This window comes from Eupeodes corollae, chromosome 1 (genome assembly GCF_945859685.1).
Source record: "Eupeodes corollae chromosome 1, idEupCoro1.1, whole genome shotgun sequence".
Taxonomy (NCBI): domain Eukaryota; kingdom Metazoa; phylum Arthropoda; class Insecta; order Diptera; family Syrphidae; genus Eupeodes; species Eupeodes corollae.
Window position 1 is genome coordinate 149,511,996 of NC_079147.1, and position 25,405 is coordinate 149,537,400.

Below are 25,405 nucleotides of genomic sequence, written 5' to 3' on the forward strand. Positions count from 1 at the left end.
GAAGAAATTAGTGATTGGGAGTCTTATAAGCGGACGCGAAATCGGTATAAAAAAGAATTAGTAAAAAGCAAAGGACTTTTCGTTCAAAATAAAATTCTTATGCAATCGGACCAAAAAGCTATGTGGAGAACTTTAAAAAAATACGTGTTGGGATCAACAAGAGTTGAAATTGAAGAGAACATTATTTTTAATGGAGTAGTGATTAATAATTCAAAAGTGATCGCGGATGAATTCAATACTTTTTTTTATTAATATTGTATCAGAAATAAATCAGTCAATTGAGGTTATTCAATATGTTAATCAAATTGATGAATATCCGTATCGCTTTAAATTCAGTCCTGTGAACAATTCTGATTTATCTGACATCAATGAAACAGAAAAAATATTTTAATTATATGAGTCCAAAGATGTTTTTGGATGCATTTGGAGAAATAGAGGACGTTCTTACGGAAATTGTAAATAAATCTTTACTCTCAGGATGTTTTCCAAGCTCATGGAAGGAATCGTTGGTCTCACCAATACAAAAAGTGAAAGGCTCAAGGCGGTGTGAAGAATATCGACCAGTAAACGCATTGCCATTGTACGAAAAACTTATAGAAAAAATTGTTAAAATTCAACTGCAAAAATACATAGACAACAAAAATATCTTAATCGAAAGTCAGTTTGGATTTAGAAGTCACCATTCCTGTGAATCTGCATTAAACTATGTTCTCATAAATTGGAAAGAGGATATGGCAGCAGGATCTACCATTATTGCAGTGTTCTTGGACCTAAAGCGGGCTTTTGAAACGATCGACAGAGGTATATTAATACAAAAGTTGAAGCAGTATGGTATCCGAGAAAAAGAAATTCAGTGGTTTAAATCATACCTTGATCAGAGAACTCAGAGAACATCAGTGAATGGGAAACTTTCGGAGATAACTAAAACGCTTTTGGGAGTGCTTCAAGTCTCAATACTTGGGCCAGTTTTGTTCCTACTATACATAAATGATGTATGCAAAGTTTTGAAGCATTGTAAAATAGTCATGTTTGCCGATGATGCCCTAATATACATCGTGGGTAGAGATGTGTCAGCTTTAACTCAGCAACTACAAGAAGATCTCGACAGCATAAGCATCTGGTTCAAAGCTAACAAGATGAAGACAAATGTTCAAAAAACGAAGGCGATGATATTTAAAACGCAGTGCAATATAGACTTAAGTATAGGCAATGAAAACATAGAACAAGTAGATCAAATAAAATACTTAGGTGTGATAATAGATCAGAGTTTAAAGTTCGATACACATGTGGACTATATTGTTAAAATAATATCCAAAAAAGTGCAATTTTTTCGAAGAATCAAAAGTAAATTAGATTTCAATGCATCTATTAGAGTATATAATGTTATAATAAAACCACATTTTGAATATTGGTTATCTGTATTATTTCTGTTAAGTCAAAGTAACATATATAGGCTGCAAAAACTCCAAAACAAATCAATGCGAATAATATTAAATTGTAATCGTTATACAAGTATTTTAAATATGTTAAATCGACTAGAGTGATTAAGCGTTAAACAACAGTTAGTAGTAGATGTTCTATTGTTTGTTCAAAAAATGAGAATGGGAGATTTGCCTAGCTATTTTAGTGATTTAGTTAGATATGTGTGTGAAGTCCAACCATATCAATTGCGAAATGTAAATAATTTGCGACTTCCTAATTATAGAAACACAATAACACAAAACAGTGTAATATACAAAGGCTTTCAAATTTTTAATTCCTTGCCAGAACATGTTAAACTGGAAACAAATTTTAATATATATAAGCGCAATGTAAATGAATTTGTCAAAACTAATTTTTAAGATATATAATAATTGTATTATAAAGTAGCTTAATTTATATTTACTATAAATGCTAAATAAATCAAATCAATCAATCAATCAAAAAATTTCAAGTAAATCGGTTCGGCAGAACCTGAGAAATCGTGGATATCAGATTCAAAAAGACAGTTCTGAGAAAAACTCGTATAAAGTAACCCATTATGTCTTTTGTTCTATTAGTTGCAGCCCAACCAATTTGGATGGCTGCTCAGCAAAATACTTATTTCTCCGAAAATAATTTGAATTTGGGAAAATCCTCTCGTAGACATATTCTTAAATAGTTAAACTATGAAAATATAAAAAAAAAAATCGATTTTTTTTATTTCTAGACCAGAATACCCCCTTAACGAGTTACCCAATTGTGTATCTTCCCATGTTTCGAGTTGAATTAGTCTGAAAGTGAGAATCGTGTCTTAAAATTTAACCAATCTTTATAACTGGTCCCTAAGGTTACATATTCAAAAATGATCTTTCGTACTGAATACGACTCGGTAAAAATTAAGTTTCAATTTTTCAGTACACATAAATATTATATTTATTAAAAAATACGTACAAACAATACATTAATAATTATAGAAAGGATATCTCGGTATAAAAAGTGGTTCCTTTTTAATTGTTGGCTTAAGTGTCTTAACATACAAGGCCTTTTTATACGAAGGTGAAGCTGGAATAATAAATTAATGTTACAGTTATATTTTTAAAAAATCGGTAATTTTAAAAACTTACGCATTTCAAAATTCAGATTAAAATGACGTCCAGTTGCTATTCGATTATTTAATAATCCAATTAACGTGTCTTCAGATACCCCATTCAAATTAGCAATAAAGGGAACATTTCCAATTGTGATTGGTATTGAAATCACCGATGACTTGTGTGCGCCATTATAGCTAGCGGTTACTTCGATTTCGTAGCTGATTTTTATAACTTTACAATGTTCTTCACTTGTTGGTGGTGTCGGTGGAACTCGCATTGTATCTTTTATTTCAAAATCATCTGCTTCGAAGGGACCAAAATCCTTCTTGGCTATGGGAATTTTTTCACTCCATGTTTCTTTGCGTCTTATTTCCGAATATAAAGCGATTAGATTCAACACAAATCGTACTTGCCTGACCATAGTACTGCTGCTATTTACAACTTTTATGATAAAATGAATAAATTCCCCTGAAACATATCCAGTTTGGGGTAGGCCAAGACTTATGATTAGTGGCTTTGATATGCAGGGACCGCAACAAAAGTATTTCATGACTTCCATTTTAGCTGGTATCTAAATTACATATAATATACATTGTTAGAAAACTGTCAAAAATAGGTTTAAATCGAAACTTGCCCGTAAGATAGGAAGACTGTTAAGATCTAACATTTGAAGAACATTGAATTCCATTGAGTGTGATTTGTTAAACATTAAGGATCGTTCTATGATAATTTTCGTGTCGTAACGAATTCGGCCGTATGTGCCTTCAAACGTCGAAGGGCACAAGGGTGGCAAATGACATTCAAATGTATATGTGTGCGTTCCAGCTGCCAAATCAGTTACGTCATCTAAGAAATCAATACATTAGCCCCTTTTTATCTATTTTTTGGGTGTTACTCGTAAAATAAATAGTTTCAAAAAATTTAAACCTACCTTTGGTATGAATGCATTCTGTTGTGTTTTCAAAGAATCGCTCTTCATCACTTCGATAATATTCTCCAACAACTGCTTTGTTTTTTGGATCCGTAGATACAGCGTTATCGTCCCATCTTACTTTTGCATAGCCACGCATTCGTAATTTTACTCCTTCAAAAAATACAAAAAACATTTTTAATAAAGGTGTGTCAACGTTAAAAGTCAAAAATTAAAATTTTACCTTTTACCGCAATGTTTTCTTTAAGATGAATTATAGCTCGACCTCTTACTATTTGACCAGCATAATATATTCCCAAAGGGTTATTATCATAAATAACTTCAAATCGTATTCCCATTTTATTTTATTATTTTCTCTGCAAGTTTGAAAAAAAGCCCATATATCTTAAGGTGGTCGAACAAATTTTCAAAGGGGTTTTATAGAGTTTTTTTTTAAATGTTTACTTTGATGTTATGGTTTTGAGCGACAAAACCCATTTCCATAAGTTTGTATTTCGATATTTATACAAATATTAATAACATAAGTTCAATGAATTAATAATATTATAGTACTTTATAGAACAAGGAAGATAACCTTTGGGCCAATTTAAGATATATGTATGTACATAATGTAGACACGAATTCATCTCAAACTTAAGCCTTAGGAATAAGAGACGGTTTCTTTTACGTTTTTACAACTTCTTACTATTGTCAATATTATTTGTTAATTTTTTTTTGCAATGACGTTAAGTTATCCAGGCTTACAACTTTCATTCTAATGTCAACAAATTTATTTTTAATTCTTCTTTAGAAAATTCTTGATTTAAATATTCAAAAGATCATGAACAAGTACAAGAAATATACAATTTTCATATAACTTTATAGCCATCTTAAGCCTTGAATAGGCAGTTTTTAACCAGTGGCAAGTCGCTGTACAGTTCGTATAACGCATGATTATATCTTCTCCGCCAGATGTTACTGTGCCTATTGACACTAACCGGACCATAGTTCGTACGCAGAACCTTCCTCTCGAAGATACCAATAAGATCTTTCATCCGCCTGGGACAAGGTCCATGCTTCTGCATCATACCGCAAGACTAGGATGACTAAGGTTTTGTACAGTGTCTCTTTGGTACTTCGTGATAGGGCCTTATTCCCCAACTGCTTGCTTATGCCAAAGAAACAGCAATTACCAAGGGTAATTCAACGTTTGATAAACAAATTCGTTTACCACTTCGAAGTTATAGCTGCCAATTGCCACGTTTTGGCCAAGTCTACGGTGTGAATCGACTTTCTTTGCCTCAGACTCGAAATTAAAGAGGGTACCTGTCGCTGCTCGTTTGGATCCTCCCACAATGTCGATGTCGTCTGCATATCCAAGATATTGCGCAGATTTTTGAAAGATGGTGTCACTTGTATTGTCGTTGGTGTTGCGCACCACTCTTTCAAGAGCAATATTTAAGCAGCTACATGACAGCTCATCGCCTTGTCGAGGTCCTCTGGTCCTGGTGGTTTCGAAGGTTTCGGTTGAGACTCTTCCAATTTTGACGCAGCAACGAGCATTTTCCAACGTCATCCTGTTAATTCGTATCAGTTTGGTAGGGATACCAAAACTCAACATGGCACGGCATAGTTCGTTCCTGTCTACACTGTCATAAGCTGCTTTAAAATCGATGAAAAGATGGTGTGTTTCGATGTTATGTTCTTAGGTCTTTATCAGGATTTGGCGTAAAGTAAAAATTTGGTCGATGGTAGATTTTCCAGGCCTGAAGCCACATTGTTAAGGGCCAATTAATTCGTCGGTAAATGGCTTCAAGCTTTCACATAATACGCTTGACAAGATCTTGCATGCGTTGTTTAAAAGGCTAATGCCTCTGTACTTGGCGCAGAGAAGGCTGTCACTTTTTTTATGGATCGGGCAGATGGTGCTTAAGTTCCACTCGTCGGGCATGCTTTCTTCCAACGAAATTGAAGTAACTAGCTGGCTGCTCGCTGGCGGAATAGGTTGCTTGAGCACATTCGGAGTCAAACTTTGGTGGAGGCTGTGAAAAACTTAGCACCTCTTCTGAAGCATTCCTGATGGATTGTTTGCATAGCTGCCAGTGAGTCTCTGGGCACATCTCGTCCGTTGTAGGGTTTCTCGCAAGCACTACGGATACTCGGTCGGCAAAGGTATTGGCGGTATCCTTCTGCTGCAGTCTTCCAACGTTAAATCTTCTCCTCGTGGTTGTTGTTCGACTGAGAGCTTCTATAGATATTCGTACGCACAGTTTAGCACCAACTGGGTGCGTTAATCTGGTGCTACTCAACACCATGTTTTTCTCGGCTAGGAAGGCGATAAGCCTGAGTCCGTTTCCAGATGTGATGTTGTGTAGGCTATGTCTTCCGATTGACCAACCAAAGATGCCTTCTTTACCAATTTTGGCTTTAAAATCTTCCAGGAGAATTTTAACGTCGTTTTTGGGACATTGCTCATATGTTTTGGTGAGGAGCTTGTAGAATTCTTCTTTCGTATTGTCATCCTTCTCTTCCGTCCGGGGCATGCGCGCTGATAAGGCTCAGGTAGTGGAATTTGGCCTTAATGCGGATTGTCGTCACTCTTTCGCTTACTTCCCGAAAGTTTAAAACTCTTTGCCGCATCACACTTTAAAATTTCCTTTCATGGCCGGCTTGTGAGGCCTGCGCATGACTGAGATCGTTGGAGCTGGTTCTTTTGCTCCTACTTCCTGAGAATGTAACTCAGGTGTCACCGATGGATCCAACGTTCGTCATTAGTTCACCTTTTGGCTATCCAGTGGGCCTCACTATGAGGTGACGATAGGCAGATGATAAGCAGTGACAGTTCATGAAAACAAACAGAAAATTAATTGAAACGAAAATTTTAATTCGAATTCCCAACATAGATTGGACCATTTCATCGACTGCATAAGACATTTTGACTAGGATAATGAAAGATGTCATATGGATTTAGCATAATGCTACTATTTAAAGCAGCCATTCATTTAAGCAAAATGTTAAGAAGTAGTAGCAGTAGTGTGATAGTTAATGGGTAGGATTTGCAACCCCTCAAATCTTCGGTCGATAAGTCTTCTCCAAAGCATCAGTAAAGTTTTCGGAAAAATTATCAAAATCAAAAAAAAATCATCATATATAACTGAGCAGGCATAAGGAAACCATTGTTGTATATACTTTATGATATGTTTAACTGTAGAAAGTTTGTTGTCAAAAGTTGCAATGTAACTTCTACCACAGCGGTGAATTTGCTGATTTCCTTCAGCATCTACACCAGCGATCTGATTGGTAGTCTAACTAAGGCAATTGCATACGCCGACGATCTAGTTACACCGTGATTTCGACAAGAAGATATTGCCACGACTGGAAACTGAAAATAAATGTCCAGAAGTCGGAGACAATTGTGTTCCGGACTCCATTGGCTAGGGCCACGAGGGATACGTGGAAGAATTGGTGCTCATCGTTAATCTTCACGGTCAGCCATAAACGAGAAAAAGTGTACTGAAGTACCTCGATTTCGACAGACACATAAATGCTACTCTGACCAAGACCAGTGGAGCCTTCGGCCTGACGAAAATGATGTTTTACAGCAGTCGGCTTGACCCTAGAGTGAAAATAATTTGCTACATGGCCCTCATAGGGCCAATGATGGTTTGTGGTTGTTCTGTTTGGTTCAACGTTGTCCCTTCCCAGATGGAGAAGTTTCGGCTGTTTGAGAGTCAGTGTTTACGACACGCACTGTACCCGCTTACATCGAACAGCCGAATCTTCTTTCGTGCATTACTATTCCTACGAGGCTCATACAATAGAGCTCAAATCAACAGAATTGACAATTTCATGATAAATTCGTTGATTCTATCCGAACGACCAATATTTTGAAAGTTCACGCTTGAACAACTTCATTCCACCAGAAGCATTCCTCTTCTTAGATGTATGTGGCCTGATACAGGATAGATTGGCAGTTCCGCTAATCTACCAAGTCAGGCAAAGAACCGTGGATAGGCGACGCCATCCTGTACGATTGGGACGTCATGGCACAAGGTGGAGCAGAGCTTTTTCGGTTCAGTAGGGCTGTGTCCGAACGGGACCGAATTGATAGGGTGAAGACAAGTTTTGGTCCGGTTTACATACTTGTTTTAAAGTTTTAGGGTTTATTTTTAAGTAGAATAGGCATGGTGGCACCAAAAATAAAAATTTAAAAAATTAAGTACAAAACCAAGATGAACAAAAAAAACAACAAATATGAAAAACAAAAAATAAATACTCATAGTTTGATTTTAGGTTTTGTTTGTTCTAGTAAATAAAATATATATATAATAATATGAAAATGAAGTTAAAATTTTTGGCGGTTAATGAAAAATGGCTGACGAAATGCTTTCCAAACGGAAGTCGTGACGCGGTCATACGCGAATAAGAACACATATTATAGTACCTGTGTATACAAGAGTATTCAAGTATTTCGACAGCTATTCATTACGAAACTTTTTAATTAGTTGTAAACAAAGTTAAAACTTTTAAAGGAAAAATAAATGTTCACTTTTTACTGATGAATCGGGCCTAGTTCTCCGAAGGATGAATCCAGTAATGGTTTAAATTTACATGTACGTTTTTCGAAAATATTTACATTTAATAAATGTACATATTTTATCTTAAACTACTTGTCAAGATTTTTATTCATTGTCAAACAAATAGTTGTGATTTGAATCGATACTCCATCATTATTTATATTAAATATTTAATTATGCATTTGTGTGGGATTAATAATTATTTTTAATTTGTTTTTGTTGACACTTTACCTTAAGACTATATAGAATTTTTCATTGATGTTATGCTTCAGTGCAAATACTTGTATAAAAACAAAGTATGCAGGTTCACAAACCGAAATTAAACTATATTTAAGGTTTCCAATCTAATATTATACTTGAGCCATATTAGTAAAGTAACAAAAAGTCTCGAATAGAATGTTAGCCTGTGGTGCTTAATTAAAATGGATCACTGATTCCGCACTAACCAAAAACTCACAGCGAACAGTGACGATTTCTGGAAGCATTACAATTGCACATGTAACATGTTAGTTCTGCAAAATTGACTTCATAAATGGCAGCCAATTCGACAGGTGTATACGTAATTCAAAAAGACTTCTTGAATTGATCAAAAATAAAAAATCCTCAATACTCCATTAGACGTAAGAATTCTGCATAAGTTTAAAATTTATAAACAAGATGTATGTTTTTATTCATATAAATTTAAGGTATTCATGGGGTTTCCCGAATCTATGCTACCTTCTTCTTGCAAATAAGTTATTGAATAACCGGTCAATTATTTATATGGATATTTTAAATACTATTAAGACTCAAACCAGGTATAGTTTATAAATAATGGAAATAAATCCCCGTTTAAAGAGGGTTTCAACTCTAAATTCACTAAAACTTGAATGACAGTATTAAAACCCAAGGCAATTCAGACTAACTCAAGTATAGCTGTAGCGATTCTATATTTTTGGTTTAAAAAAATTAATAGTAGCCAAGATTTTAAAAATCAAACAAAATTCCGACAAAGCTGAAGGTTGATCATAATCTTAAAAAAATCAACGATATGTGAAATACCACAGAAATAGTCCAGGTCTTCCTTAACCCATATTAAACAATAAATGAAACTCGGACCGCTATAAAATATGAATCTCTCGCGTGCACGTCATTAATATATTATGTTATACAACGGATTATCCATTTTGCGATTTCAAAAGTATAAGGCTGAAATTCAACATCTTTAAAACTTAGTTGTTAAACTATTTTTTTTCTTGAGTTGAAAGTTTGACATTTACGAAAGTAAATCGCACAACGTATACAAATTGTAGGAACCTCCTGTACAAAAATGTTGCTTTTGCCTCAACCACATAACGTGCTTTAATAGGAGATTTTTGGTTTACATAATCGTCCAACTATACAAGCAGTTGGCAAAATTGTGAAGAATTGTGAAATAAAATAAATACATAAATTAGGTGGCGCAACAGTCGGTTGAGAACCAAGGCTTAATGACTTACAACTCTCAACCATTCCTGTTTGCGAGTAATTGCTGGGATGGAGGGGACCTACAGTTTATATGCCGAATCCGAACAGCTAATTTGAAAAAGCACTTTTCATGACAAGAATTACTGTTGGAGAATTTGCCAATTCCTCGCAAGAGGCAGTACCAGTGAAAAAAACTTTAGGTGACACAGGCAGGGATCGAACCCAAGACCTCTAGCATGACAGACCAACGCACTTTTTTTTTATAATTCATTTTTATTGATTCAATCTTAAATTTATCTTAAAGCTAGACAAAATTTCATAAAACTAGCCTTATTAACCATAACTTAAAACTAATTTACTGGTCCCATACGGACAATCTAAGTTGAACTATATAACACCCAATACTAATGCCTTTCGGCCTTAAGGGACCGTCGCACTAACCATCATGTCACGGGTGAAGGTTACAAATATTGTAAGGCCTATGCATTATCGTTCCAATCGTACCATTTTAAATATAACTGCTGTATCGGAGTACTTCGAAACACTATATGGGTTTAAACAAGGATGCCTTTTATCACCTTTACTTTTTGCTTTATATATAAATGATCTACATGCGATTATTGAAGGAGGTCTTAATATCGACAGTTTGAATATAAGGTTGTTGCTGTATGCTGACGACATGGTGATCTTAGCAGAGGATGTGGAGGTTTTACAACGCATGATAAAACGTTTTGAAGAGTACTGTGCCAATTGGAATCTCGAAGTAAATCTCTAAAAATCGGAAATGATGGTCTTTCGAAAATGGTGGCAGGCTATCAAATAGGGAAAAGTGGATTTTAAACGTAGAAGAAATTCGGATAGTACCTCAGTACACATATCTTGGTGTCCTGCTCACTCCAAAGATGAACTTTTTTAAGCATGTAGAGAAAAGAAATGCAGCAGGAAAGAACAGTATTAACGCGACATGGCATTGACATGGAAACTCTTTTTGGCAGTAAGCAGAGCTATTCAAAGTTATAGTGCACAAGTCTGGGGTTTTGGAACTTTTGATGAAGTGGGTAAGCTACAACGATACTTTCTGAAAAGAGTTTTAAAGTCACCATCATGCACTCCAAACTATACATTACCGATTGAAAAGGCAGCTAAAGACGGGCACTACTACACACTGGACTTACACCTTAGATATGTACAAAAGACTATATTTGAATAAAGTTACACGACACTACATAAGCAACTTACCAAAATCCTCTAAGTAAAACAACTTTTTTGGGTTAGGGAGATTAATATGATCGGAAACAGGTTTTGCTTGCACCGGGATGAGAACATGACAAATGAAAAAGATTGGATTGTCAATAACTCACAAAATCTTGATCAACTGAAATCGCATGCAAATCAAGAAGCAGAGCAGAGAGCGAGAGGAAACAGCACACGAATTTTTAAGATGTTGGATGATGACTTGGAGCCTTACAAAATACCATGGATTTTTGAGTTATATTTAGTACGTGGCTATAAGCTATAGAAAACAGATCTTAACAGAGTTTATTTGATTTGGATATATTGTGAACTATGAACGTGTACGCATCACTTTAAAATTTAGGATTTCTCTTTAAATTTATCTAAAATAAAAATTGTATCTATTTTATAAATGTACTTATATTTAAAATAATTTGGATCTTTTCACTTAACCGACAGACGACTCTTTATGTCATTGTCGTAAGTTTTTTAAATCTTTCAACATAACTTTTTTTCAAGTTAAACTCAAAAATGTATAAAAATATTAAGTTGAAAATAAAAAACATTTAACTACTACTACTATAGCTGCTGTAAGTAAAAGTTTTGGGGAAGACACAAATGTGTCGATTCCTTGTCGTTCTCAGGAAAATTATGGCGGACAGCGATTTTTCGAACAAAATTTTCTTCAGTGACAAAGCACATTTCTCACTCGGTGGGAATGTTAATAAACAAAATTGCCGTATTTGGGCCTTGGGGCTCTGAGAATCCTCAAGTTATTGAAAGGAGGTCATTACATCCACAAAAAGTCACTGTTTTTTGCGCTCTTTGGTCCTAAAGTGTGATTGGCCCTTTCTTCGAAAACGACTACTGTCACCGTCAATACGTAGCGTTATGATCGTTTAATAATAGACTTTTTTTGCCTGCTACTGAAGAATACGACTTGGAGAGTATGTGATTGCAACAAGACGGTGTCACATGCCACACAACTCGAGTGAAAATGGCTTTATTGCAGAAGACAGTTCTTGGCCGCGTGATTTCTCGTCGTGGCGATATCAACTAGTCACCAAGATCATACAATTGGACACTGTTGAACTTTTTTTTGTGGGTTACTCGAAACGCCGTTTTTATGCAGATACACCTTTAACTTTAAGCACTTAAAACCCATCATTCTTCAAGTTATGGATGAGATAATTCTCAATATGTGTCAAAAAGTGGTCGAAAATTACCTCAAAAGAATCGATGCTTGCAACAATTCGCGTGTTGGTCTTTTAAATGACGTAGTATTTCACTCATAATGTCAACGGTCAAACTTAATAATAAAAAAGAAATATCATAAAAAAAAATGTATATATGTTTGTATTTACGTTACTTTTGAAATCTCAAAATGGATAACCCTGCATATCATTGACTGCAGGTAGTTCCACATAATTTTCTAAATTTCAAGATGACTGTATTTCAAGAAGTCAGTACTTGTTTGAAATATGAAAACAAATATCTCTGGGTTGCACGAACTGAAAACTGTTTAAAATTTGAGCGGTTTTATCAAAAATAAATTGTATTTAAACAATATTTTTAGTATGATGTTATTAAGAGCTAATTTGACATTTAATTTTTATAAAAAAATAATGTTATATTATTGAAAGAATTCAAGGAAAAAAAATAAGAAACAAAATAACGAAAATTCATCGGTTTGTTTTTGATAAAATACGAATTTCCGACAAAATTCAGTTCTTCGCAAGGGAAAGTACCCGTGAAAAAAAACCACACTGTTAACTTCCCATTGCTTCCAGATTGTCGATACATCTAAAAGTCTTAAAAAAGTATTCATCATAACAACATTTTGTGTAAAATAAAAATAAATAGAAATCGTTGAAAAATAGAAGAAAAATTCGGTATTTATGGGTTTTTGGTAACTTGTTCATGATGTTGACCTAATAATTAACGTAAGTTTCTGACTTCATGTGGTCAGCTCCAAAAATCAGTAAAACTGATCAAATTTCATTATTAGTTTCTTCAAAAAAATTAATCAGACGTTGACGTTGAGACGCAGGGTTTAACATTTTACAAAGTAGCAATTTACAAAGCGACTCGAAAATTTAAAACTTTTCTTTTCATTTTGAAAACTAGTAAATTGCTAATTGCCTTTTTTTAAAAAACGATTATCCAAACATATCTAGAAAGTGACAGTTCTTGAAAATAAACAAAGCAAACGCTCTTCAAAAATCAATTTTAACTATATTTTGTAATTTATTTCTTAACTTCCCGTTGGAATTTATTGTAATTGGTGGGATTGAAATTTTTGACATATCTGCACGTATCATGGTCCCTAGAATAGATATTTGTAAATACGAGATTTTAAGAGCGATGTATGCCTGTGTGTGTGTAAATTCGTACGTACCTATTTCCGAACGTTGTTTATTATTGTAACGTGATACAAAAAAATAAAACAAAATTACTGTCACCTGGAATATTTCACAAATAAAAAATTATTCTATTTCCAAAATAATTGTATGCCACGAAGAATAACGTTTTTGACGTTTGGTAAAGTTTTGAGAAAAATCAAGTTGACAGTTTCTTAGAAAAAATAAAAACCTAAAAAAAAAACAATACTAAAAGTTGGTAAAAATTGATTTTCGCTTCAAAAATCTTTTCAAAGTGTTAAATATTTTATTCAACAAAATTCTCATGGAAAATATTGTTTTCGACACTCAGTTAATTTATTTTTAGAAATCCAAGTCAGTTTTTCGTAAAAAATAAAGTCTGCAAAAAAGTTCGCAAAATTGGTAGAAATTGATATTCGATTCTCAATAAATAAATGTATTGACTTGAAAATGATTTCAATAATTTTCTTATAAAAATCCTACCTGTTTTTGTCTACATAAGAAATAAAAACTTCCAAGAAATGCTACAAAACTGGTAGAAATTGGTTTTCGACTAAAAATCTCAAAAAATTGGTTTTTGGCTAAAGTAAGTTAAGAGAATAAAAAGAAAAATATTAACTTCAACTTATTTATTTCACACAAAATATTGTTTTGAATAATTTTTTAGCAAGAAAAATCCGCAAATGTGATAGGAAGTTATCACTGTTAGTCGCACCCCATCTTCTTTTTAAATAATTTTAATGGATCGTCGTCGTTCATTTTTCTTAAAATCCTTTCTGCATCCTGTGATGTTATTATGTGCGTAACATAACGTATTTGAAGTCAATTCAATAATTTTGATCGTAAGATGTGGCCGACAAAAAAGATGTCCCGACGACGTAGTAACAAACGCACACAGCGACGTATCTTCAAAAGGCCTTTAATTTATATTCTAAGGACCTTTAAACGTGCGTCAATAAATTTCACATACAGTGCCTCCCAGCTAAAATTGTTTGCTGAAATAAAAAAGGAACTGCTTGAAAATGAAAAGAAAAATGAGGAATTTTTACATTTTTGATAGCTTAAACAGCTAATAGCTCTCAGCTAAAATGAAGCACTCAGTTTTAACGGTAAAATGTATACTGTATTGACTTTCATTTGTGTTTCAATCGCATAATTAAATATTTCGAATCTGTGTTTTCGGGATGGGACGCCATACGAGTATTGAAACCCGCGAACTAATAATTAAATCTTTAATAAATTAAAGATGGAAAAAACCAACGAAAAATTGCAGAAATGGTTAAAATTAGTTCTTCGACAGTGCAACATATAATAGAACGTTATATCCGTGAAAATCAAGTGGTCAGTAAGGCAAATGGATCTCCAAATATTGTTGGATTGGATTGTAAGAAAAGTGAAGGAAGATCCTACTTTAAGTGCACCAAAACCCAAGAAGCAAAAAAATATTTACATAAAAAGTGAGTCGCTGAGACAATACGTCGGATCTTAAGGGATGCCGATTTTAATGGAAGGCGTGCCCGAAAAAAGCCCTTCATCAGCAGTGAAAAGAAAATAGAAAGAATCAAATTTGCTAGTGAGCATCTTAACATTTACGAATTTTTTTGGAACACCGTAATATGTACTGATCAAAGGAAATTTAGTTTTCACGGATCGGATGGTAAGGGATACGTTTTGGAGTAGGCAAATACGGAGCTCCAGCCGAAGAATTTGCGTGGTACAGTGAAATACGGTGGAGAGGTGAAGGAATCAAATAGGTGGTTGTCAAAACCTTGTGGTCACAGCAACACTACGAAATTGATTCCCTCTGATACTATCTCGGTAGACACTGACTACTGCACTCCTACTTTAAACCTTAGTAAGGGTTTTAAGGTTATTTTCCCATCCAGAGAACATTGGGAGGATGACATCGTGTCGATAGGTTTCGACACAACTATCTTTACTGACGGCTCAAAGATGGAGTGCGGAGTTGGTTCTGGGATCTTTTTTGAGTCCCTAAATGTAGCCAAATCCTTTAGGCTTCCTGACTTTGCTAGCGATTTTCAGGCTGAACTGCTGGCAATAAGGGAGGCATGTAAAATACTTAAACAAAACCCAAACCGAAATTCGGCTATCTTTACAGACTGTCAGGCAGCTGTCAAAGCCATTACCTCGGCCACATCCTCATCTAAATTGGTCCAGCAATGTCGCGATGAGCTTGCGAGCCTGAATATTAACCTCGGTGTCACCCTGATCTGGGTTCCGGGCCATAGTGGTATTGTGGGAAATGAACGGGCTGACGAGCTAGCTAGGCAAGGATCGGCCCTTCATAGCTCACTTGCGGAAATGGTTAATATTCCTCTTGGTACTATGAAGGGTAAAATCTTTTCTATCTTCCAAACTGAATCAAACCGAAGGTGAAGCAATTTACCCAACTGCATTATATCTAGTAAGATATGGCCCACATATAACAAAACCCTTACAAACGATCTTCTATGCAGGCCAAGGCTAGACATAACCATGATTGTTGCGGTTTGTACCGGGCATTGGCCTAAGGGAGTTCATGCAGAGAAGTTGGGTATCTCTTACAACACCTTTTGCCGTAGCTGTAGTGACCAAAGAGAAAGTGAAACGATAATCCATTTCCTCTGCAAATGTCCTGCTTCGGCAAACACTAGAATGAAATACTTTGGAAAAGCATTCTTTCAAGAACTTGATGAGCTATCTGAGACAAAGATTAGAGACCTAATCTTTTTTCTCAATACGACAAAATGGCTCTTACATAATCGCTATGAAGATTCTCTATAAATCTATCCCTTTCAATCAAAGGTCAAACGAGTTTTTGGTATCAAAACGGCGCACTACAGTGTTAATTGGATCTCAGGCTAGGTTGCCTTGAGATCGCCATTTCTACCTACCTGCCTACCCGAAAAACTCAACATCAAGGACAGTTTTCGACTATATCAAGATAACGTTCCTAAATACAAGTCTGAAACTGTGCAACTTGGTTAATCTGGAACTGCCCTCTTGTCATGCAACCGCCTACCAAGTAGCCAGACCTAAATGCCATCAAAAATGTATGGTCGAAGCTCGAAACTCGAAATCATGTGATTTAATCCAAGGAAGATTTAAAAAAGGCACTTTTGGACAAATGGGGCGGCATATCCTCGAAATACACCCCAAAGCTCGTTAAATCAATGCCAAAGAGACTGGAGTCGATGCTTAAGCAAAAAAATTATCCGACGAAATACAAACAGCTTTTTTTTTAACTTAACTCATTGCATCATTTTAGCTGTGACACCGTTTCTACACTAAAAAATGAATTATGACTGGTTAAGCTATTAAAAATGTATAAACTTAATTTTTCGTTAAAATACCAACTGAATAAACTTAATAAATAATATAACGTATGGTTTTCTTTTCATTTCGGTTCCCTACTTATTTATTCAATTCAATTCAATTTAAATTTTATTAGTTACATTTTATAAGTCTAGATTACATTCAAATTCAAAATATATATATTTTTTTTTTATTTAAATTTTTTAGCAAAAGAGTTGAGTGTATCATTTTGGCACTGTGTTTATAAATATTGATTACAATAATTAAATAAAAAAAGATTAAAGCATACATCGCCTGGCTCCGCTTTAAAAATATAAGAAAATTAAATTTTTGTAAAATAACGAAATTGCGAAACAGTTTTTAATAAATTCTTGACATAATGTACTTTACATATATTTTTCTTCCCATGGCTTCAAGCTATTAATTCGATCTTGATGATAACCACCATAGATGGGAGTGGACATAGGACCTTTGGAATTTACCATGCACTTTGAGGACACTAACGTTATTTATGTACAATTAAATTCAATTACAAAATACAATACTTTATATATTGCGGGTGATGATTTGTGTGACACAAACTTGAAAAACATAAGTTGTCAATCTTATATTATATAATATGGCATTATTTCTCTTTTTTTATAAATTATGAAAAAAATCTCCAATCGAATTGATTATAGTAATACTTTAAAAATATAACTTTCGAAGGGTGTTATAATAATAATATATTATTCTTACAGCACAAGAAAAACCTTTGTTCTGACACGTTTTTGTTGTTAAATAACACTATTTGTTGGGTATTTTTCTTCTGTTGATAAAATAAAAACGAATATCAATATGTCACGAGTATTATAATCATTTTTCTATTGAACTATTCAGTAATAATTATTTTCGGAATGCGCTTCGGATTAAAACACTAACTTGGATCTTCTTGACCTCTAACTAAACATATTTTTTCATTAATTCTTTCCATTTAAAATATTCTCTAACCCAAAAAAATTCCCCTCTTAAATAAATCAATTGAAGTCACTTTAATACCTTATGTTCAAAAACACTGAATGGGTTTTCTTAAATTTGGAATCCGATATTTTTTTCAACTTAAACTACACGTCAGAATACACCGTCGTCGTCGTGCGTTGTTCTTACTCGACGCTTTAATTGCAAACACAAAACTCAAGAATAAAATTCAAAACTTAATTTGAATATTTTAACGTTTTACAGGAAGTTATGAACTTAACAACGGTTAACTCACAAGGAAATGATACAATTCTATCACCTAGACAACAAAATAAAAACAACTCTTCCGACCTTAAAATTGCATTTAAATGCAACGATCTTGTAAATACTGATTTTGTGTTGACAAAATGTTAATGTTACTTTTCATAGCCATAGCCCATACCTATTACGAGACGAGTACCTGGAAATGTACTCAGAAAAACTTGATTTGAGTAGATATAGAATAGATATCTGGTTTTTTTAAAGCTTGCAATAAAATACTCAAGCTAAGTATTTCATAGTAATTATTTCAATTAATTAGAATGAAGTAAAAACCTAGTATCTAGCTTTGTGCCTAGGTACACACAGTTTTTGTTTGTATCTCAAATAATTTGTCTCGATATTTCAATAAGATTTATAAATGATGTGACAAGCTTCATAATATCAAGTGCTTCAGGAGGGTTATTTAAATGATAAAAATTAATAAAGTTTACTAAACTAAGCTTGACACGATTTCATTTAAAAGTTCACTTTGCTTGTATATATTTTTACATGGAATGGTGGGAAATTATATAGAATCTTTATAAGTTCGATGCATCATGTGTCATGCAACAATCGCCCCCTATAATTACTAACATGTGTACCTACTTTAGGAGAGGTATAACATGAATTTATTTAAAAGTTGAGATAGGTTCAGATTTTGTTTGATTTATTAAGCGTGCACAATTGTTTTTGAATTACGATTGGAAATATTGTAGATATTTTGTAGATAGTCATCGTCAAAACAGTTAGTTTGTATTTTTATTGTCACTTCGTTTTGAGTAATACACAAGTGTATTTTTTATAACACGGAATACAGACAGTAGAATAACAAAGTAAAGATTTTCAGCGCTCTAGTATATGACATTTTTTACATTCCATATAAAGTTATTGCAAAAAGAGGCTTTGATGCTACCCACACTGATAACTTCTTGGCCCGTTTGAATCGCTTAAAACTTTAACAATATATTCATAACAGTATTTTGTGTGAGATAATTAATTTTAAGTCAATTTTCTTTGTTATTTGTTGTTTCTGTAAGTTTTCATATTTCGTTAAAAAAAAGTTTTCATTTGAATTTTTCTAAAAAAATTAAATTAAAATTACGAAAAATATTTTCCATATGATGAAATTGTTTGATTTCAAAACCTATTTTTGGTAAAGAGATTTTTAGTCGAAAGCTAATTTTTACCAATTTTCATTTCTTGAAAGTTTTTATTTCTTGTATAAACAAATACATATTGTTTTTTTTTTTTTAAGAAAATTAAGCACAGAATGAAATCAATTTGAAGTCCAACTGCATGCTAAGAAGAAAATAATACCCGAATCTGCACCGAATCTCCCAGTAAAGATGAGATCGTTGCCGCAATTAAAGCACTTAAGATTAACAAAGCAGTAGGACTTGATGGAATTCCTGCTTCATCCGCTCATAAAAGAAGCCTGGGCCACCGAAAGATTCCCCCATAAGTGGAAAAAGTGAATTTAGATAGATAGATAGATAGATAGATAAGTTCTTTATTTTTTCAATTTTCTTATAAGTACAATATTTCATGATAAAAGATATACAAAACATGGCTTTATAAGCCGTCTGCCGGAAAAAAAACTAATTAAATAAACAACCAAAAAAAAATACAATTTGAGTAAAAAGAGAGAATATTTCACAAAATAAGTTTCATAGTTAAAAATACAGAAAATGTTAATATAAATATAAATATTAAAGAAAACAATTTTTTTTAAATTATTAACTTTCCATAGGAAGTTATTGTAATGGACCCGATTTGTCAAATTGAAAATTTTGACATTTCTCGACGTTTCAAGGTCCCTAGAGTCGAAATAAAAGATTTTTAGAAAGATGTCTGTGCGAGCGTGTGTACGTACGTTCGTACGTCCGTATGTCCGTACGTCCGTACGTTCGCGACGTTTTTTTCGTCGTCCATAGCTCAAGAACCAGAAGAGATATCGACTTCAAATAAATTTTGTTATACAGATAATAAAGCAGAAAGATGCAGAAAGGGCTCTCAAGAAAATTGCGTGGGTGGTTTTTTTTAACATAGCAGTTTGAAAAAAAGGTGAAAATTTTGGTTAACCCTAAATATCTTACGAACCAAAAACGCTAGAGACTTGAATTAAATTTTACATAATATATTGTAACGTGATACCAAACAAGTATATTTTTTGAAAAAAATCAATATAACGGTTTTTTTATAAATCAATAAAACTGAAAAAAAAAATTTGTCACCTCCAAAATTTTACGACTGAAATATGATTTCATCTCCAAAACAGTTTTGTGCAACGAATAATAATGTTTTTGATATCTGATAAAATTTTGAGAAAAATGTAATTGACAGTTTTTTTTATAAAAAATAAAAATCTAAAAAGACATTACTCAAAGTTGGTAAAAATTGAATATCCATTTAAATATCTTTTCAAAAACTTGAAATTTAGGATTTAAACTTATTTTATCTTATAAGGAATATTGTTTTCAACATTTTGAAAAAAAATTGAGAAAAATCGAATTGACAGTTTTCTTACAAAAAATAAAAACTTAAAAAAAAATTAATAAAAGTTGGTACAAATTGATTTTCGACTCAAATATCTTTTCAAAACTTTGAGATATTGGCTTTGATATACTTTTATCTTTCAACAAATATTGTTGTCAACATTCAGTAAAATTTTGAAAAAAATCGAATTGACAGTTTTTGTGCAAAAAATTAAAAACCTAAAAAAAATTTACCAAAAGTTGGTGAAAATTGATTTTTGACTCAAATATCTTTTCAAAAATTTGAAATATTTTCTTCAAACTAATTTTATCTTATAAGAAATATTGTTTTCAATATTCTATAAAATTTTGAAAAAAATCGAATTGACAGTTTTTTTACAAAAAATAAAACTCTTAAAAAAAAACAAATTCTAATACTTGGTAAAAATTTACTTTCAATTTAAATGGCTTTACAAAAATTAAAAATATTGGCTTCAAACTTATTTTATTTCACAGAAAATATTGTTTTCGATATTCAGTAATTTGTATATAAAAATCCAACAGTCCGTTTTTTCATTAAAAAAATCTACAAAAAATAGTATGCAAATTTGGTAAAAATTGGTACGAGTACATATAGACAAACTTTGAAGCAAGGCAAATCGACAGACGGGATGGGAAGTTATCAGTGTGGGTCGCATCCCAGCCTCTTTTTATTTTTATAATGTGACTTTTAGTTTAGTCAAAACAAAGAAAAAAACAAGAAAACATTGAACCATATGGAATAATGTTCGCCATTAAAGTATATTTTGATATATATATATAGTATAAAAAAAGCAATAACAGGTTTTTATAAGTTTAATAAGAAATGTGACTTTTAGTTTAGTCAAAACAAAAAAATTAAGGAAAAAAAAAGTAAAATATTGGTAATGGGCTTTTAGTTTAGCTAAAACAGATAATGGTTTGTAAGTGAGAAAAAAAAGCAAAAAAAATAGGAAAAGAACTGTATATTTCTCAAGTTTTTTTTTAATTTTAAGGACTTTTAATTTGGTTAAAAACAAAAAAAAAAAAAGAAAAGAAAGGAGAAGATACAATCACATTAACATCGTCTTACAACTCAAAACAAACTCAAAAACTCGTTTCGACATTTTCGTGCATGTGAGACATAGCGTATAAGAGGCTTCCAGCCACGATCTCCGTTTAGTACACTGACACATTCCTCTTGAGAAAGAAAACTAGAATAAAAGTAGAGCCTTCGGATTTCCTGTAATATTGGACAAAGTGCTAAAAAATGCAAAACATCTTCGTTTTGACCAAGGTTGCAAAGAGAGCACACAGGGTTTAAGTCTGTTCTATGTGGTCTATAATTCAAATCGAGCATTTCCGTTCTTATCTTGAAGATCAAGCTCATTTCAGAAACTGCAAACTCTTCTCTAAAATAGTTTCTTTCACCAAGTTTCAGATTAAGTTGTCTGTATAATATATTCCTGGATGTTGATGCAGTCCCTCTCGCAACACAAAGCCTATACATCGAGTCATCTATAACAGAGATACATTCATATAATGCATTTTTTATTGCTTCCACATTATCCACTGGCAATGATATTGAAAGGTTATGTGCTACAGCAAGATCATACCAATTTTTGACCGGACTATATCCACTACTAAAACAAATTTTAAGGAGTCTTTTTTGCAAGTTTTGGTCAGATCGCTTCATAACTCTGATCATAAAATCGGCGTTAGCCTTTAAGTTTTTCAAGAAAATTTGAGGTAAGCCTGTCTCTAGGTGGATAGCATAATTAGGAGTGTTAATAGGTAACCTAAAAATTCGCTTGAAAAAATACCTCTGTATATTTTCCATTTCCTCCAACTGTTCGAAACCATATACTTCATTACCATAGCAAAAACAAGTATTCACGGTGGCATTGAAGACTTTGAATTTTGAGATTGGATCTACGAGTTTATTTGCGAAGAACTGGGACCACATTGTATTTATTGCAATTTTTGCAGCGGTAGTTTTTTCTTTTATAAAGGTTTGAATTTTAAGATTATATGTCATTGTATACCCAAGATACTTAAATTCATTAACAACCTCAATTATCTCACCATCTAAAGTCCAATTCCGCCCATAGCCAGTTGATCTATTTCGAGATCTAAAAACCATTATTTTGGATTTGGTGGTATTTATTCTAAGATCCCATAGATCACAAAACTGTTTCAGCTTGTTTATCTGGAGCTGTAGAGTAAGCGGACTGTCTGATAAAATCACTATATCGTCAGCATAAAACAAGACTTTAAGTGTAATATCCCCGAACTGAACTCCCCCAGGTATACTGTTTTCGACATCGTTCATATACAGTGCAAACATGATAGGGCTTAGAACACATCCTTGAGGGACACCTGCTCCACAACTAAATTCTCTAGATACTTTTCCACCATTCTGAACAGATGCCATCGTGTTTTCGAGAATTTTTTCGTAGACTCTGATAAATTTAGTAGATAGGCCAATTGCTGAGAGCTTATAGAGTAAGGACCTCCTATTAATAGTGTCAAAAGCCGCTTTTAAATCAACGAAAAAGGCATATAAGTTCTGTTTTTTATCAATAAATCGCCTAGCAGTGGTGCTGAGTACAAAAATTTGATCAATAGCTGAAAGGTTGGCTCGAAAACCAGCTTGAAAGCAACTAATTATGTTATTATCTTCTAACCAGGTCGTAAGTCTAGTATAGAGTATTTGTGTAAACACTTTTCGTAATGAGTTAAGCACAGCAATTCCTCTATAGTTCTCTGGCAAATCACGGTTACCTTTCTTAAAAATGGCTGTAATTCGAGACAGACGAAAATTTTCAGGCACTGTCTCTTCAATGAATATTCTATTGAAAAATTCTAACAGATATTCCAAAAACTCAGGAGTAGCATGTTTATAAAACTCTACTGGGATCCCATCAGATCCAGATGCTTTGTTATTTTTCATTTTTTTTAAAGCAGCTACTAGTTCAACCATTGTAAGATTGGAATCCAGTTCAGGAATAATGACATTAGGGAATGCAAAGCTCATTGTGTTTAGATTAGGGTCAGGCAGAAGTAGAGTTTCAAAATAATTAGCAAGTAGATTTTCATCAATTGTGAGCAATACCCTCCTATTCCGCCCACTCAACACTTGTACTGTCTTCCAAAAAGATTTTGAGTCCTTGCATTCAACGAGCTTAGAAGCAGTGTTTTTTAAATAAAGTTCTTTTTTGAGATTGCATAACCTTTTGTATTCTTGGTTTGATTGTAAATACAGTGATTTAAAAACTGCGCTATTTGTTTTTCTATATAGTTTTAAGAAAGCGAAAGATTTTCTCCTACTTTTTTTGCATTCTTCGTCGTACCATACAGACTGAAAGGTATTTCTACGTTGGGAAGAAAGTTCTGCAGACTGTCTAATCACTGAAGAAACTATGTCAGTTATAGAATCTATAGAGTCAGATGTCACACTTGGCATCGCAACCAGCTGATGATTAAGTTTAGTTTTATATCTATTTGCATGTCTTTCTTTCCATTTTAATTTATCATTTCCGGTTGTTTGAAGATTTACTAATAGATTTTCTAATTTGCAAAAGACAATTATAGAGAGATGAGAAGAAAAATTAGCTGGATAGGTCTCAAAGTCATCAATTATACTTAGCCATTCAAATTTAATAAGACAGTAGTCTAGTCCATTAAGAACGAAAAAACCAAAGTCTTCAATCAATTCTAATAAATGTTTCCCATTTTGATTTAGACAATTGTCAAAAGATTTTCTTTTGCTAGAAGAGTGGAAATTATTTAAGACCGAATTCTGATAGTCGCTTATACGACCATTTAAATCTCCGATAATCATCATATTTTTACAGTTGTAGATAGTTAAGAAGTTATAAAGCGCGTTATAATTTATGCTCCATTCATTATAATTTAAATAAATAGGTAAAATTTGGAAATGTTTTGTATCGTAAGTGATGTCAATAACTATATAATTCTCGCAGATTTTATATTTAATAATATTATCAAAGCCAGTGTTTTTTATGCCACACATTATACCACCACTAGCTCTACCAACTCTATTGTTTCCAATTGCTGGTATACTTTTCATGTTATAATTTTTAAAATACTTCAAAAACTGCAGTTCTTTTCCTTCTTCTAAAAAAGTTTCTAATAAAATAATGATATCATATTTGTTAACTAAATCAAAAAATTCAGGCATTATAAGTTTGTTTTTTAAACCAGTAATGTTGTAGCAAAAAATGTTTAATTTAAAATTAGTAGAGAAAAAACTATTAGTTTGGCAGACGGCAACACTATCCTAACTATAGCTGGTACCAGCACCTCCTTCATTATAAACGTTCTGACATCCAGGTGTCCTATGTGTCGCAAAGTTGCTAAATTGCTGTCTCGAGTTGACGTTTACGTTGATTATGTCGTTTATGTCAAAGAAGCATGCTGCATCATCTCCAAAATTAGTTTTAATATTTTTGAGTTCTCTGTTTGTTTTTATCTTTAAGCCGCGGAAAGTGTTGTATGCAAAAGTGTAATTGTCTATTTGCATTTTTGCTCCTTTTATGAAGATTTTGATGTTCGGGTTCTTCGCATTATGCTTGCTTTTTACGTCATATAGATGTTTTCTTTTGTTGCGGTACATTAATGATTGTTCTCGATGAACAAAAATTCCAGTGTTTTTAAGTTTGGGGGCTGCAACCATGATTTTGTTGACAGTGTCTGTGTTATCAAACTTCAGAACCATTGTAGTTTTTTTTGTTTCGCGGTTAGTGAATTCTTGTGAATTTTTTATATTCAAAACCGTATTTTCATTGAGACCAAGAAGGCCGAGACAAGTTTGTGTTGCATAATTAAGCTTGTTTGCCGTCTTGTCTGAAGGAAAATGCATAACAACAGTGTTTTCATTTGTTCTTTGTGCCACCATTTCGAGCTGTCTCTCTAGGGTCTCGCAATAGCTTTCAAGGACAGAAAGCCGTTCAGTCAAAAGAGTGTTTTGTACACAAAGAAGCTGTATGTCTTTTGAGACAGCTGAGACGTCTTCTTTCGTCGCAATGTTTTTAAGATGTTCGGCCAAACATTGGTTCACGATAGATTTTAGTTCTTCAGCATTTATCATCTTTAAGTTGGTTACGGTTTTCTTACTATTTGGTGTTTTTATCGGAGATATTTCCGTTGATTTTCTCTTTGGTTGCATATAGCGGGCCAGTTAAAAAAAAACAATGCCGGTCTTCTGGGTTGGATTTAA

At 33.1% G+C, this 25,405-nt stretch overlaps 2 protein-coding genes across 2 annotated transcripts in view; both read right to left on the reverse strand.

The window, feature by feature from the left end:
• Positions 1–17,794, reverse strand: part of LOC129938479 (arrestin domain-containing protein 3-like) — a 46,712-nt gene extending 28,918 nt beyond the window's left edge. The window contains exon 1 of the mRNA XM_056046087.1: positions 17,453–17,794. The gene's annotated coding sequence lies outside the window, so the exon portion shown is untranslated. The remainder of the gene's footprint in view (positions 1–17,452) is intronic.
• LOC129938480 (arrestin domain-containing protein 3-like) overlaps positions 2,358–25,405 on the reverse strand; it is a 378,789-nt gene continuing 355,741 nt past the window's right edge. Inside the window, exons 2-6 of the mRNA XM_056046088.1 lie at positions 3,707–3,839; positions 3,484–3,636; positions 3,187–3,398; positions 2,586–3,123; positions 2,358–2,523 (exon numbers count right to left, since the gene is read on the reverse strand). Of these exons, the coding sequence (XP_055902063.1) occupies positions 2,423–2,523; positions 2,586–3,123; positions 3,187–3,398; positions 3,484–3,636; positions 3,707–3,821 (1,119 nt within the window). The 5' untranslated portion in view covers positions 3,822–3,839 and the 3' untranslated portion in view covers positions 2,358–2,422. The remainder of the gene's footprint in view (positions 2,524–2,585; positions 3,124–3,186; positions 3,399–3,483; positions 3,637–3,706; positions 3,840–25,405) is intronic.